A 14,397-nucleotide genomic window follows, 5' to 3' on the forward strand; every position below is an offset into this window, starting at 1 on the left:
TCGGTAGGTACCACCGCATCAGGACGTACATTTATGTCCGTTGTCCTTAAGGGGTTAAACAAAGCAGAATGGTTAGTTGGCACCTTTCCAGCCCCGCCAGACACTCTTTCCTCCCCAGCTATGTGTGCTCCTCCTATAATATCCTGGTATGATCATCAAAATATTAAAACTGTTCCTATTTGTAGAACATTGTTCGATGTTAAGTGTATACATATAGGGTAAATTAATCAAGAGTAGTGTAAGTGGACGTCTGTTTACATCATTAATTCATGTGGTGTAAACTGTGTATCTGCACCAAATTTATTACATGGTGCAGGGTATATGATAAATATGGTGCTGGTCACAGTTTTTCAGTACTCCACTTTGTATGGTGATCCCTCTGGTATAGATTTGCAACAAATTAAAGAGTAGCTCCCACCATCCTTTTTTTTTCTTTTTCTTTTCCTTTTCTGTCCCTCCCTATTGCCCATCTATCCCTATTTTTTTTTTAAACTATATTAAAAAGGTCTTTTTGTCTGCCTGGTAGTGTGCTCACTACCAGGCAAACTTCCCCAGCAGGCGCGATGTCACTAATGCCTGCTGCGGCCGACACTTCGGCCCTTAGTTAATCTATCCAGGGTGCCTCCAGCTGTTTCACCACTACAACTCCCAGCTTGCCCTGACATTTATTGGCTGTCAGGGCATGCTTGGAGTTGTAGTGGATAAACAACTGGAGACACCCTGTGTTGAAAGCAATAACTTTGTTAGGGCCATGGCCGCGGTGCTGCTCCGAATGTCCCTCTCCCCCACCCCCCCTTCCTCAGTTGAAAACAATAGTTTTGTTAGGGCCGCGACGCTACCCCGAACCCCCGCCGAGCCCCCCCCCCCCCCGCAAAAGACCTACCCGCGTGCAGAGCAGCAGCAGCGGCATGTAGAAGTCTGAAGGCGGGGCGGGTGGGCGTGTGAGGCCAGGGAGCCAATGCGCTCTCAGCGCTCGCTCCCACCTGTCTGATTGACAGGCAGGGAGCGAGCGTAGGCTGAATGAATTCAGACTGATTGCCCGTCCGGCATCGGTCAGAATTCAGGCGTGACTTCACGCCGGGCTGCAGCCGGTTTTCAAACGAAAATTACAATATATTAATAAAAAAAAATAATGAAAATATATTAGAGATATGTTGTAGTACTAAAAAAAAGTTGATGACAGTGCCCAATTAAGCGCTTTGCACAAACTGTGCAAAATCACACATGATAAATTCTAGACCACTGCAAAAAGTTACCCAGACTATGACATAGTTCTGCAATTAAAAAAAACAAAAAACATCTAAAGCAAAAGTCGCAATGAAAAGTCTAAACAGCATCTGAGAAACAGTGCCACAAATTTACACCACAAAAACAGAGTGAAAGCATGTAAATATAGATAGAAAATGTCATCTGGAGATCACTATTGATACTACCAGCATTGTTTCACAGTAGAAGGACTCGTATTTGTGTTGTCTGTAGTTTTATTATCCCTTTGGATCAAAGTTTTTATGGTTGATATCTGCTGAGGTGTATGTATCACTGTTCCTATATAAATCTGTGTGCTTTCCTTTACATTTATGATATCACAAAAAGTTTGTTGAAAAATATTGCCCTGATGTTGTTCTAAGTCTCTGGCATTGTTAAGGTTCTCTAAGGCCGTGTTTCCATGCCCATTAGTTTTCTTCGACAGAAATGTAGTGTTGCTTTGCAGAGGTTCCATTACTATGGTATGAGAACGCCTGAGAGGTCTACGATTTTTGTTTTGTATGTTAGCTGAAATGCAGTGGGTTCTACTGTCTGTTTTACTGTAATCGAGGTCAACAGTGTTCTCACATGGGGGCATATACAAAACGGGGGGCAAAAGGGCTTTCTCGTCAGTTATCAGATACTTTGGAGCATATCCATGTTGATAACTATCTAAGCAATATTTGCCATTTCTAACTGAGATTCCTTGTTCATCTTCTGTCTTAAGAATGGAATTTTTATTATTTATTGCATGGTTCTGAGTGTCTTCAGAAGCATTGGGGTTTGAGAAAACATCCTGTGGAATACTGTAGCCATCTCTGTCGGCAATCTCCAAGTCTTGTTGCTGTGGCAGGCTGTTTATATTTTCCCCAGGTACATCAGAACAGGCACTACAATAACACATACAATACTATTAGCAATCATACATCTGTAATACAGTTTTAGTCATGTCATTTCTACAAGCACAATTATGTCAAAGAAAACTGTCAATTTAAGGCAGTCATAGTCGCTGGTTATTTGGTCACATAAAATCCTTCATACAGGGACCTTTATTTTCTACAAACTGTGCTCTAACCATAGTTGTTTGCTAAATGCATTTATCAATGATATCATAAAGGGAATGTGTCACCTAGATGAAAGACAAATACCAAAACATATTCTTTTTCCGTAACCTGCTTCGATTTAGTTATTGTAAATTCCTTTTATTTCCTTTTTGTACATTATTTGGAGGGAGCCATATTGCCACAAAGCTCTGTTAACAGCATTTAGTAATACACTTTACAGCATCCACATGGACAGAGGAAACAATAGACTGGGGGGGGGACTCATTTAATTCTATGGTAGAGTTTTCTAGGCATGCTAGGTGACCTGTGCAGAGGCCAATGTGAAGGGCTTTGACCATCACCTATTGGGAGTGACCTTATCTAAACAACAGTTTCATTTTTCACTGTAATCCTTTCTGTAATGATAGGAAGGGCACTGCTGTAAAGTGATCTGTACAGAACAGGAGGTGTCAAATTAGGCCTATTGGCCAGACTGAAAATTGTAAGATTTAAGGATTATTTCATATTAAAGTAAAATGCATTATATTAAAATGCAAAATGAGAAATAAAAATGATATATGATTTGTATATACATTACATCCCATACACATACTATGAGGGCTGGTTTACACTATGGACCAATAGCCCTCAATTACTAAGTGGAGTGGAGTGCAGTTTTCTTTGTGGGCTTTTGTTTCCGACAGGTTTTTTTCCAGGCGATTTTCTCTACATTTTGCTTTTTTTTTTACACATTCTCTGAACTCTTGGGTTTTCCAGAGCTTAAAAGCCATCACTTTTTATGTGGAAACATTACTAAATTTGTAGATTTCTTTTGAAAATGTAGTGTTTTTTTTGGAGACATGCCCCTTCTCCCTGATCGCCTTGCCCCTTTGTAGGGTTTTCGGTGTAAAGTGGAGAGTACGTAGGTTGTTTTTTTTTTTGGTCAGAAATTCTGGCACATGACATATGCGACACAAAAAACATACAACATCTACTTGAAAAAGCCTTAGTAAATTAGGCCCAATATCTTTTATTCCTTTTGCTAAATAGGTCCTTGATGCACTGGGGGCATTACTTTGACAGCCAGAGCACCAATGTGCTTGCCTAGACCACTCCTGTCCTCTCCTGACCAACATGCCTGATCCGGCCCTCAACAGTGACGTGGCAGTAATGCCGATGGGAGATCTCACACATGCACTGTAACATTGTTGCCCTGGTGGTACTGTCACATTACTGCTTCAACTGAGTTAAATGAAGCTGATTTCATGGCGATAAATTAGTGTTTAGTTGAGTGGCAAGCAGTTATCGAACATGATATCATAGCACACATACAATACCCTTTTATAGATTTGCTGTGTTACTTTTAAATGTGTTTATTATGTTATATAATAAGTTGTTGTGTTTTAGTTTGTGGGCACACTGCTATGACATAGAATATTAGTAAAGTATTTTACCAATGCATTTCCCTCTGCACAGTAACAGAGTCCACCTTCAGTTTTCCATCTGCCGTGCATTCTTCAGTCTTCAAAAGACAAAAAAAAATTGTTTATTTTATAACATTACATATATATATATATATATATATATTCATATGCCACCACATCAATAGACTGTTTATAGATATTACATTTTCCTCTGTGTATAATTATTGAAGACAACCCTGAACTGGGATGTTCCTCCGTCCCCCTGTTAAATCGACATTTCTGTCAGAGAGGAGAATCTTTTTTTGTTTTTGTTTTGGCAGGAAACAAGCAAATAAAACTGAAATAATAAAAAGTAATTTTCTAGCAGTCAGAATAAAGAGCTAAATTGTGAGTGGTAGAGCAGAGTAATCTCAGTTTACAATCTTCTGCACGGGGAAGGGTTATCTACAAGGTAACCTTATTAAAATATCAAGGTTGATTGGAGTGACAGCCTTCCTGTTATTGATGGCCATAAGTTTAAATATATAATCAGTCGATGCTGTCACATTTGGCAGTACATTAACCCGTTAAGGACCAAGCACGTATGAGTACGTCGCTGCGCCCTGGGTCTTAAGGACCAGGCACGTACTCATACGTCAGTGGGAATTTCGCATCTCGCCGCGCCCCGAGCGGGTTGTGAAACCGGACGCCTGCTGAAATTGTTCAGCAGGCATCCGAGGCAAACGCCGAGGGGGGTCCCGGGACCCCCACATGTCGGCGATCGCCGCAGATCGTCCACGAAATCGCGCGGGCGATCTGCGGTGATTCCGGTCATTCAGGTCAGTGGTGACCCGATGACCCGGAACTAGATGGTGATCGGCGGTGTACGCTATACCACCAATCACCTGTCGTTGCTGGGGAGAGGTGACAATACTGTCACCTCCCCAGCAACGCTACTATTGGCTGGCGATCGTCCAGCCAATAGCAATGTGGCAGAGGAGGGGTTAACAGTCCCTTCCCGCTGCTGCACCCGCTCTCTGTGTTCAGTCTGCAGGTGCAGCAGTGAGGAGAAGACCGTGGATCCCCCCTCAGAGCTCTGGAGCCCACTCAGGAGCCTTAGAATAGGGACAGCGGATTGCAGGGACAGGTAGGAGTTAATAAAGTAAAAAAAAAAGTTAAAAAAAAAGTTTTAAAAAAAAATCCCCCCGACCCCCTAATAGGTCCCCCAGGGTCCTATTAGGTTCTGATCCCTTACCCCGGGTCCTATTAGGGGTTCAGGGAGCTGCGTGCGCCACCCCTTTTTTTTGGGGGGCCGCAGCTTTTTCTATTACTGTTGTACACTTTTTACAAGCACCACACACTACATACTTCCCCCCCCCCCTCGCCACCGTAGAAAAAAAGGCGATGGCCCACCGGGCATTTTCGGCAGCGGAGGCTTACGCTTTTTTAGCCTCCAACTCCGAATCTGCCAGTGAGGACGAGGAAGATCCTACATTTTTGTATTCTTCCTCGCCCTCCTCATCATCTAGTAGTGATGATGAGTCCCCTGTACGGCGACGGAGACGCCGCCAGACGAGGCCACGCACCCCCCATGAGTGACCCAGTGGCCGACACTAGTAAGAGTGGCAATGCCGCTCGTAATAGGAGTCCGGCCCCCCAGACAAGTGCCCTGGAGCCCCCTTCCGGTGACCCTGTCTGGAGCCCCCCAGAGGGTTATCAGCCAAGGATTCCTGAGTTTGCTGGCGATTCAGGAATCCGGATTGACCATGCTGGCATCACTGATCTGGACTTTTTAAAGGTTTTTTTCAGTGACAGCCTGGTCAATCACATGGTGGAGCAAACGAACTTGTATGCCCAGCAGTTCATTGCCCACCACCCTGATTCGCTTTTGGCCAGGCCCAATGAATGGTGGGCCATTGATGCAACGGAAATGAGGACATTTTGGGGCCTCTCGCTGCATATGGGCCTGGACAAAAAACCAAGTGCTCGTCATTATTGGAGCGGGGACGTCCTCTATCAGACCCCGCTTTACAGTATGGCGATGACACGGAGGCGGTTCGAGGCCATTCGGAAATGCCGGCATTATGCAGATAATGCAGCATGTCCGCGCCGAGGTGATCCCGCCCATGACCGGCTTTACAAAGTGAGGCCAGTCATCCATCACTTTGGGGCCAAATTTTTGGAGGCCTACGTACCGCTCAGGGACCTCTCGGTAGATGAGTCTCTAATCAGTTTTAAGGGGAGACTCATCTTCTACCAGTATATTCCCTCGAAAAGGGCGCGGTATGGCATGAAGCTCTATAAACTTTGCGAGAGTACCTCCAGGTACACTCTCAAGTTTAGAGTGTATGAGATTCCCGTATTGAACCCCAGAATGTCCCCCCACTCTGGGTGTTAGCGGGAAACTCGTTTGGGACCTTGTGCACCCATTGCTGGATAAGGGTTTCCACGTATACGTGGATAACTTTTATACCAGCATCCCTCTGTTCAAATCCCTTTCCGCCAGATCCACGTCCACTTGTGGGACCGTGCGGAAGAACCAGAGAGGCCTCCCTCTAAATTTGGTCCAGACGCCTATCCCCAAGGGTGAGTCCCGTGCCCTGACCCATGATAACCTGTTGTTGGTGAAGTATAAGGATAAGAGGGATGTCACTTACCACTATTCATGGGAACGGCAGCACCCCTGTCCCTGTGCGAGGTACCGTGGGACCGGTCCTCAAGCCCGATTGTATTCTGGACTATAATCGGTAAATGGGGGGAGTTGATCTCTCAGATCAAGTCCTTAAGCCATATAACGCCATGCGGAAAACACGGACATGGTACAAAAAAGTTGCGGTCTACTTGGTACAGGTTGCCATGTACAACGCTTTTGTACTATCCCAGTACACTGGCAACACAGGGACATTCCTCCAGTACCAAGAAGAAGTCCTAAGGTTCCTGATCTTTGGCGACCGGGAAAGATCAGGCCGGAATTCCCAAGGGTCTGGAGTTATAGGCGTCAGGATCGTCCCAGGCCAACACTTTCCAGGTGTAATCCCCCACAGTGGAAAGAAGGGACGAACCCAGAATAGATGCAGAGTGTGTAGCAGGAGGGGGATACGGAAGGACACCACGTATCAGTGCGACACTTGCCCAGATAATCCGGGCCTCTGCATAGGCTGCTTCAGGGAGTATCACACTTCCATGGAGTACTAAATTTTCCCTTTTCAGTTTAATTTTCCATAATTTGACCAATGTACCAAGTCCAGAGTACATTCTAAATTGTTAACCTCCTAAAACCACTAAATTGCCCCCAAAAAAACGAAAAAAAAAACAAAAAAAAACCTGATAAGACCTTTGGGGTGTTTTTTCAAAAATGGGTCATAGGTCACTGAGTCACTATCATCGGGGACTTTTTTATGTTGCCTCAAATGCGCAGTGCTCTCTCTCCACCTGAGCGGATGCGCATTTGTGGCAACAGGTTAGGGATGGCCACACACATCACATTCCCAGAATGATGACTCAGAGCATAGGGTTTGGGGTGGGCATATTTTTTTTTGTTTTGGCTATGCTCTGGGTCATCATTCTGGGAATATATCCTTTTTTATTATAATTTATAATTTTCTGTCCCACTGTACCCCATATTACGGGCCTCTGTACCCCACCTGTATACCCCGGTTACGGTCTGTTGTCCCCCATAGTTTTCCCCTATTTTAGGGCTCAGTGCTCCCCCCATTAACGCTCCTTGAGGGGGGTCTCACATCCTCTGCTATGAAAAGCTCAAGGCCCCTGACTGACCTCATGCCTATACCAAGACCTGGTGTGCACCAGAAAAAATATTTTTCTTTTTTTACAAATGCAAAAGTCGTGAAACTCCTGTGGGGTATTAAGGCTTACTTTACCCCTTGTTACGTTCCTCAAGGGGTCTAGTTTCAAAATGGTATGCCATGTTGTTTTTTTTTTTTTTTCACTGTCCTGGCACCATAGGGGCTTCCTAAATGCGACATGTCCCCCCCATTTCAGCAAAATTTGCAAATGTGACTCTTCTCTTCTGAGCATTGTAGCGCTCCCGTAGTGCATTTGACGTCCACTTATGGGGTACTTCCATACTCAGAAGAGATGGGGTTACAAATTTTTGGGGGTATTTTCTGCTATTAACCCTTGCAAAAATGTGAAATTTGGGGGGAAACACACATTTCAGAGAAAATGTAATTTTTTTTTACATATGCAAGTGTTGTGAAACCCCTGTGGGGTATTAAGGCTCACTTTATTCTTGTTACGTTCCTCAAGGGGTCTAGTTTTCAAAATGGTATGCCATGTGTTTTTTTTTTTGCTGTTCTGGCACCATAGGGGCTTCCTAAATGCGACATGCCCCCCGAGCAAAATTTGCTCTCAAAAAGCCAAATATGACTCCTTCTCTTCTGAGCATTGTAGTTCGCCCGTAGTGCACTTCAGGTCAACTTATGGGGTACCTCCATACTCAGAAGAGATGGGGTTACAAATTTTGGGGGGTATTTTCTGCTATTAACCCTTGCAAAAATGTGAAATTTGGGGGGAAACACAATTTTTGTGAAAAAATATTTATCTTTTTTTACATATGCAAAAGTCATCAAACCCCTGTGGGGTATTAAGGCTCACTTTATTCCTTGTTACATTCCTCAAGGGGTCTAGTTTCCAAAATGGTATGCCATGTGGGGGATTTTTGCTGTTCTGGCACCATAGGGGATTCCTAAATGCAACATGCTCCCCAAAATCCATTTCAGAAAAACGTACTCTCCAAAATCCCCTTGTCGCTCCTTCGCTTCTGAGCACTCTACTGCGCCCGCCGAACACTTTACATAGACATATGAGGTATGTGCTTACTCGAGAGAAATTGGGCTAAAAATACAAGTATACATTTTCTCCTTTTACCTCTTGTAAAAATTCAAAAATTGGGTCTACAAGAACATGCAAGTGTAAAAAATGAAGATTATGAATTTTCGCCTTAATTTTGCTGCTATTCCTGTGAAACACCTAAAGGGTTAAAATGCTGACTGAATGTCATCTTGAATACTTTGGGGGGTGCAGTTTTTATAATGGGGTCATTTATGGGGTATTTCTAATATGAAGACCCTTCAAATCCACTTCAAACCTGAACTGGTCCCTGAAAAATAGTGAGTTTGAAAATTTTGTGAAAAATTGGAAAATTGCTGCTGAACTTTGAAGCCCTCTGGTGTATTCCAGAAGTAAAAACTTGTCAATTTTATGATGCAAACATAAAGTAGACATATTGGAGAAAAAGTATTTGGAATATCCATTTTCCTTACAAGCAGAGAGCTTCAAAGTTAGAAAAATGCAAAATTTTCAATTTTTTCATAAAATTTTGGGATTTTTCACCAAGAAAGCATGCAAGTTACCACAAAAATTTACCACCATGTTAAAGTAGAATATGTCATGAAAAAACAAACTCGGAATCAGAATGATAAGTAAAAGCATTCCAGAGTTATTAATGTTTAAAGTGACAGTGGTCAGATGTTCAAAAAACGCTCTGGTCCTAAGGTGTAAAATGGCCTGGTCCTTAAGGGGTTAAAGGAGAACTCCAGCCAATTAACTTCCCTATCCACATAGGGGATAAGTAGTTGATCGCGGGGGTCTGACCACAGGGACCCCCCCCCCACAATCTCTGTTACAGGACCCTCACTCTCTTAGTGAGGAGTGTGCGTCGTCTACAGGTAGACAGCATGCACACTATCACTGAAAATACAGATAAATCGATCTATTGTGGACTATCCAAACCAACAAGTCACAGTAAATGTAGTATTAGCTCATTAAAACTTAACCTTTATTTCTGAAATATAAAATAAATTGTCATCATACAAGATTGAAAAACAAAAGAAAATATCAAAATCAAGATGCAAAAAGGACGTGGGGAAAAAACAGATAGAGATGAGCTTAGTTACAGTGATTCGATTTGTCACTAACCTCGCGACTAGGCGTTTTCTGACTTTAGCCTGCATAAATTAGTTCAGCCTTCAGGTGCTCCGCCGGGCTGGAAAAGGTGGATACAGTCCTAGGAGACTCTCTCCTAGGACTGTATCCACCTTTTGCAGCCGACCAGAGCACCTGAAAGCTGAACTAATTTATGCAGGCTAAAGGCAGCAACTGCCGAGCTGAGAAGTTCGTGACGAATCGAATTACTGTAACTTAGCTCATCTCTAAAAACAGAGCTCAAATGTTAAACCCACACCAACAACCTATTGTAAATTCCTACACAACAACAAAATGAGTGTATCAATGAATACAACAATTCACCATAGTCCCAACTCTTTTACCTCCTCCTACATAGATACACAGAGTAATGCAGGGTTCTTCAGGGGAACAGGTGTAGCAAATGCAAGACCAAGGATGCAATGCAACAAAAAATATGCCTGAATAATTGTAAATTGTAAATAGATAAGATGAACAGGTCCGACCTGTTAATTCTGGCTTGAGTTCTCCTTTAAATAGTGCCATTTATATGGCTATATATTGTTTTCTAGTGAACATGTAGGTGACATCATAGGTAAGGCTGACACACTATTGTCCTGACACATCAATGTAGAGCACAATAGTGATCCAATTTACAGGTACTGGGTAAGTCAGACCATCAGAGAGAAGGGGAGACTGGTACTTGAGAGCTCTGCAAAAGAAGATTAAGGGGGACATTTATCGTGGCCCTTTTTTGTGTGCATAATTGTCCCTAAAAAAGTAGCAACAAGCTAACAAGCTGTGCTGGGACTTTTTTTTTCACGACTTTTCATAGAGAGAGCACTTTTTACACACCACTGCTTACAAACGGGGTGCCGCGTGCATGATCACGGGCATCCCCAGCTGCGGGACACCTGCGATCAGCCATCTTATGCGGGGAAAGCAAAAACATATAACTTTAAAAAGGCAAATTTCCCTGGGCTGAGAGCTGCACTACAGGACATAGACTGGGGGGAGGTGTTCTCAAATACGGATACAGAAGGTAAATGGGACATCTTTAAATCAACTCTAAATAACTATACAGCTAAATATATACCAAAGGGGAACAAATATAAACGATTAAAACTATACCCTACATGGCAGACAAATGATGTTAAAAGAGCAATAAACAACAAAAAAATAGCCTTCAAAAAATTCAAATCTGATGGGTCAGCTATAACATTTAAACAGTACAAAGAGCTTAATAAAATCTGTAAAAATTTCATAAAAACAGCAAAAATGCAAAATGAGAGACAGGTGGCCAAAGAAAGCAAAACTAATCCTAAATATTTTTTTAGATATATAAATACAAAAAAAACAAGGACAGAGCATGTAGGACCCCTTAATAATGATAATGGGGAGGTTGTCACGGGCGATCAAGTGAAGGCGGAGTTACTGAATGGGTTCTTTAGTTCTGTATACACTATGGAAAAAGGAGCTGACATTGGCCAGGTCAGTGCTGGTAACACATCATATAATGTACTGAACTGGCTTAATGTAGAGATGGTACAATGTAAGTTAAGTAAAGTAAATGTAAGCAAATCTCCAGGGCCGGATGGACTACACCCAAGAGTTCTTAGAGAGGTAAGTTCAGTAATATCTGTACCCTTGTTCATGATATTTAGAGATTCTCTGGTGTCTGGCATTGTGCCAAGGGACTGGCGCAAGGCGAATGTGGTACCAATCTTTAAGAAGGGCTCTAGGTCTTCGCCAGGCAATTATAGACCGGTAAGTCTAACGTGCATTGTGGGTAAATTGTTTGAAGGACTTATAAGGGATTACATACAGGAATACATAGGGGATAATAGTATTATAAGTGATAGCCAGCATGGGTTTACTAAGGATAGAAGTTGTCAAACCAATCTAATTTGCTTTTATGAAGAGGTGAGTAAAAGCCTTGACAGAGGAATGGCTGTGGATATAGTGTTTCTGGATTTTGCCAAAGCGTTTGATACTGTCCCTCACAGACGTCTGACAGGTAAGTTAAGGTCCTTGGGCTTGGAAACTTTAATTTGTAACTGGATTGAACACTGGCTCATGGAGCGTACCCAGAGAGTGGTGGTCAATGATTCGTACTCTGATTGGTCCCCGGTTATTAGTGGTGTACCCCAAGGTTCAGTACTGGGCCCGCTGCTGTTTAATTTATTTATCAATGATATAGAGAATGGTATTAACAGCTCTGTTTCTATCTTTGCAGATGACACCAAGCTTTGTAGCACGGTACAGTCTATAGAGGATGTGCATAAGTTACAAGATGACTTGGATAGACTAAGTGTCTGGGCATCCACTTGGCAAATGAGGTTCAATGTGGATAAATGTAAAGTTATGCATCTGGGTACTAAGAACATGCATGCATCGTATGTCTTAGGGGGGATTAAACTGGCAGAGTCACTGGTAGAGAAGGATCTGGGTGTACTTGTAGATCACAGACTACAGAATAGCATGCAATGTCAGGCTGCTGCTTCCAAAGCCGGCAGGATATTGTCATGTATAAAAAGAGGCATGGACTCGAGGGACAGGGACATAATACTCCCCCTTTATAAAGCATTGGTACGGCCTCACCTGGAATATGCTGTTCAGTTTTGGTCGCCTGTTCGTAAAAGGGACACTGCGGAGTTGGAAAGGGTGCAGAGACGCGCGACTAAACTAATATGGGGCATAGAACATCTTAGCTATGAGGAGCGATTAAAGGAGTTACAATTGTTTAGTCTTGAGAAGAGACGTTTAAGGGGGGATATGATAAACGTATATAAGTATATAAATGGCCCATACAAAAAATATGGAGAAAAACTGTTCCAGGTTAAACCCCCCCAAAGGACGAGGGGGCACTCCCTCCGTCTGGAGAAGAAAAGGTTTAGTCTAAAGGGGCGACGCGCCTTCTTTACCGTGAGGACTGTGAATTTATGGAACGGTCTACCTCAGGAACTGGTCACAGCAGGAACAATTAACAGCTTTAAAACAGGGTTAGGCTGGGTTCACACTACGTTTTTCAACTAAGGTTCCCGCATACGTTTTCTATCAAAAACCGTATGGGGGGAAAAACGGATGGAACAGTATGGGAAAAAGTAAACCGTATGGGTTTTTAAACAGTATACTGTTTTTAAAAGTGCATACTGTTCCGTCCGTTTTTGTAGAAAAAAAACCCATACGTTTTTGAAAATTTTGTCCATTTTTAATGGGAGGGGTTTTGGGTGGGGACTTTAGGATTCAAATGCGCAAGTGCAAAGTAAAAAGTATACGTTTTTCCCGTATGGAACCGTATACATGTGCGTTTCCCATTGACGTCCATGTTAAAAAAAACGTATGCAGTTGCAGTACGGTTTTTAAACCGGAGTCAAAACCGTGGTTGACCACGATTTTGTCTCCGGTTTAAAAACCGTACTGCAACCGCATACGTTTCTTTTAACATGGACGTCAATGGGAAACGCACATGTATACGGTTCCATACGGGAAAAACGTATACGTTTTTACTTTGCACATGCGCATTTGAATCCTAAAGTCCCCACCCAAGACCCCTCCCATTAAAAATGGACAAAATTTTCAAAAACGTATGGGTTTTTTTTCTACAAAAACGGACGGAACAGTATGCACTTTTAAAAACAGTATACTGTTTAAAAACCCATACGGTTTACTTTTTCCCATACTGTTCCATCCGTTTTTTCCCCATACGGTTTTTGATAGAAAACGTATGCGGGAACCTTAGTTGAAAAACGTAGTGTGAACCCAGCCTTAGATACATTCCTGGAACAAAATAACATTAATGCTTATGCAGAATTATAAAACTACATCCCTTTCCCTTATCCCCTTACACCCTTCCCTTCAATTCCCTGGTTGGACTTGATGGACGTATGTCTTTTTTCAACCATACTAACTATGTAACTATCCTTTGGATAGGGGATAAGATGTGTAAGCACCGGAGTACCCCTTTAATGCAATGTTATAGCCCCCTATAGGAGCTATAATATTGCATAAGAAAAGTGTAAAAAAATCATTAACCCTTTGAATTATCCCTTCCCCTAATAAAAGTTTGAATCACCCGGCATTTTCAAGAATAAAAAAAACAGTGTAAATAAAAATAAACATATGTGGTATCACCGCGTGTGGAAATGTCCGAATTATAAAAATATACCACTTTTTAAACTACACGTTCAATAGCATATGCGCAAAAAAATTCCAACGTCCAAAATAGCGCATTTTTGATCACTTTTTATACCACAAAAAAGTGAATAAAAAGTGATCAAAAAGTCTGATCAGAACAAAAATTCTACCGCTAAAAACTTCAGATCACGGCGCAAAAAATGAGCCATCAGAGCACCCTGAACACAGAAAAATAAAAACGTTATAGGGGTCAGAAGATGACCATTTTAAAAGTATTAATTTTCCTGCATGTATTCGTGATTTTTTTCTGAAGTGATACAAAATCAAACCTATACAAGTAACCTATACATTTTAACCGTATGGACCTACAGAATAAAGATAAGGTGTCATTTTTGCCAAAAAATGTACTGCGTAAAAACGGATGACCCCAAAACTTACAAAACAGTGTTTTTTCATCAATTTTGTCGCACATTTTTTTTTTCCCATTTCACCGTAGATTTTTGGGTAAAATTACTAATGTCATTACAAAGTAGAATTAGTAACGCAAAAAATAAGCAATCATATAGAATTTTAGGTGACAATTTTAAAGAGTTATGATTTTTTAAAGTTAAGGAGGAAAAATTGAAAATGAAAAAATGGAAAAA

The 14,397-nt window shown here is 42.0% G+C and overlaps 1 protein-coding gene across 5 annotated transcripts in view; it reads right to left on the reverse strand.

Annotated features, from left to right (window-relative positions):
- Positions 1–885: 885 nt before the first annotated feature.
- PKD1L1 (polycystin 1 like 1, transient receptor potential channel interacting) overlaps positions 886–14,397 on the reverse strand; it is a 329,432-nt gene continuing 315,920 nt past the window's right edge. For all 5 annotated transcript variants that reach the window (XM_056520283.1, XM_056520285.1, XM_056520284.1 and 2 more), the window contains 2 exons: positions 3,743–3,810; positions 886–2,135 (listed from right to left, as the gene is read on the reverse strand). In XM_056520283.1, the coding sequence (XP_056376258.1) occupies positions 1,430–2,135; positions 3,743–3,810 (774 nt within the window). In that variant the 3' untranslated portion in view covers positions 886–1,429. The remainder of the gene's footprint in view (positions 2,136–3,742; positions 3,811–14,397) is intronic.

This window comes from Hyla sarda, chromosome 5 (assembly GCF_029499605.1).
Source record: "Hyla sarda isolate aHylSar1 chromosome 5, aHylSar1.hap1, whole genome shotgun sequence".
Lineage (NCBI taxonomy): Eukaryota > Metazoa > Chordata > Amphibia > Anura > Hylidae > Hyla > Hyla sarda.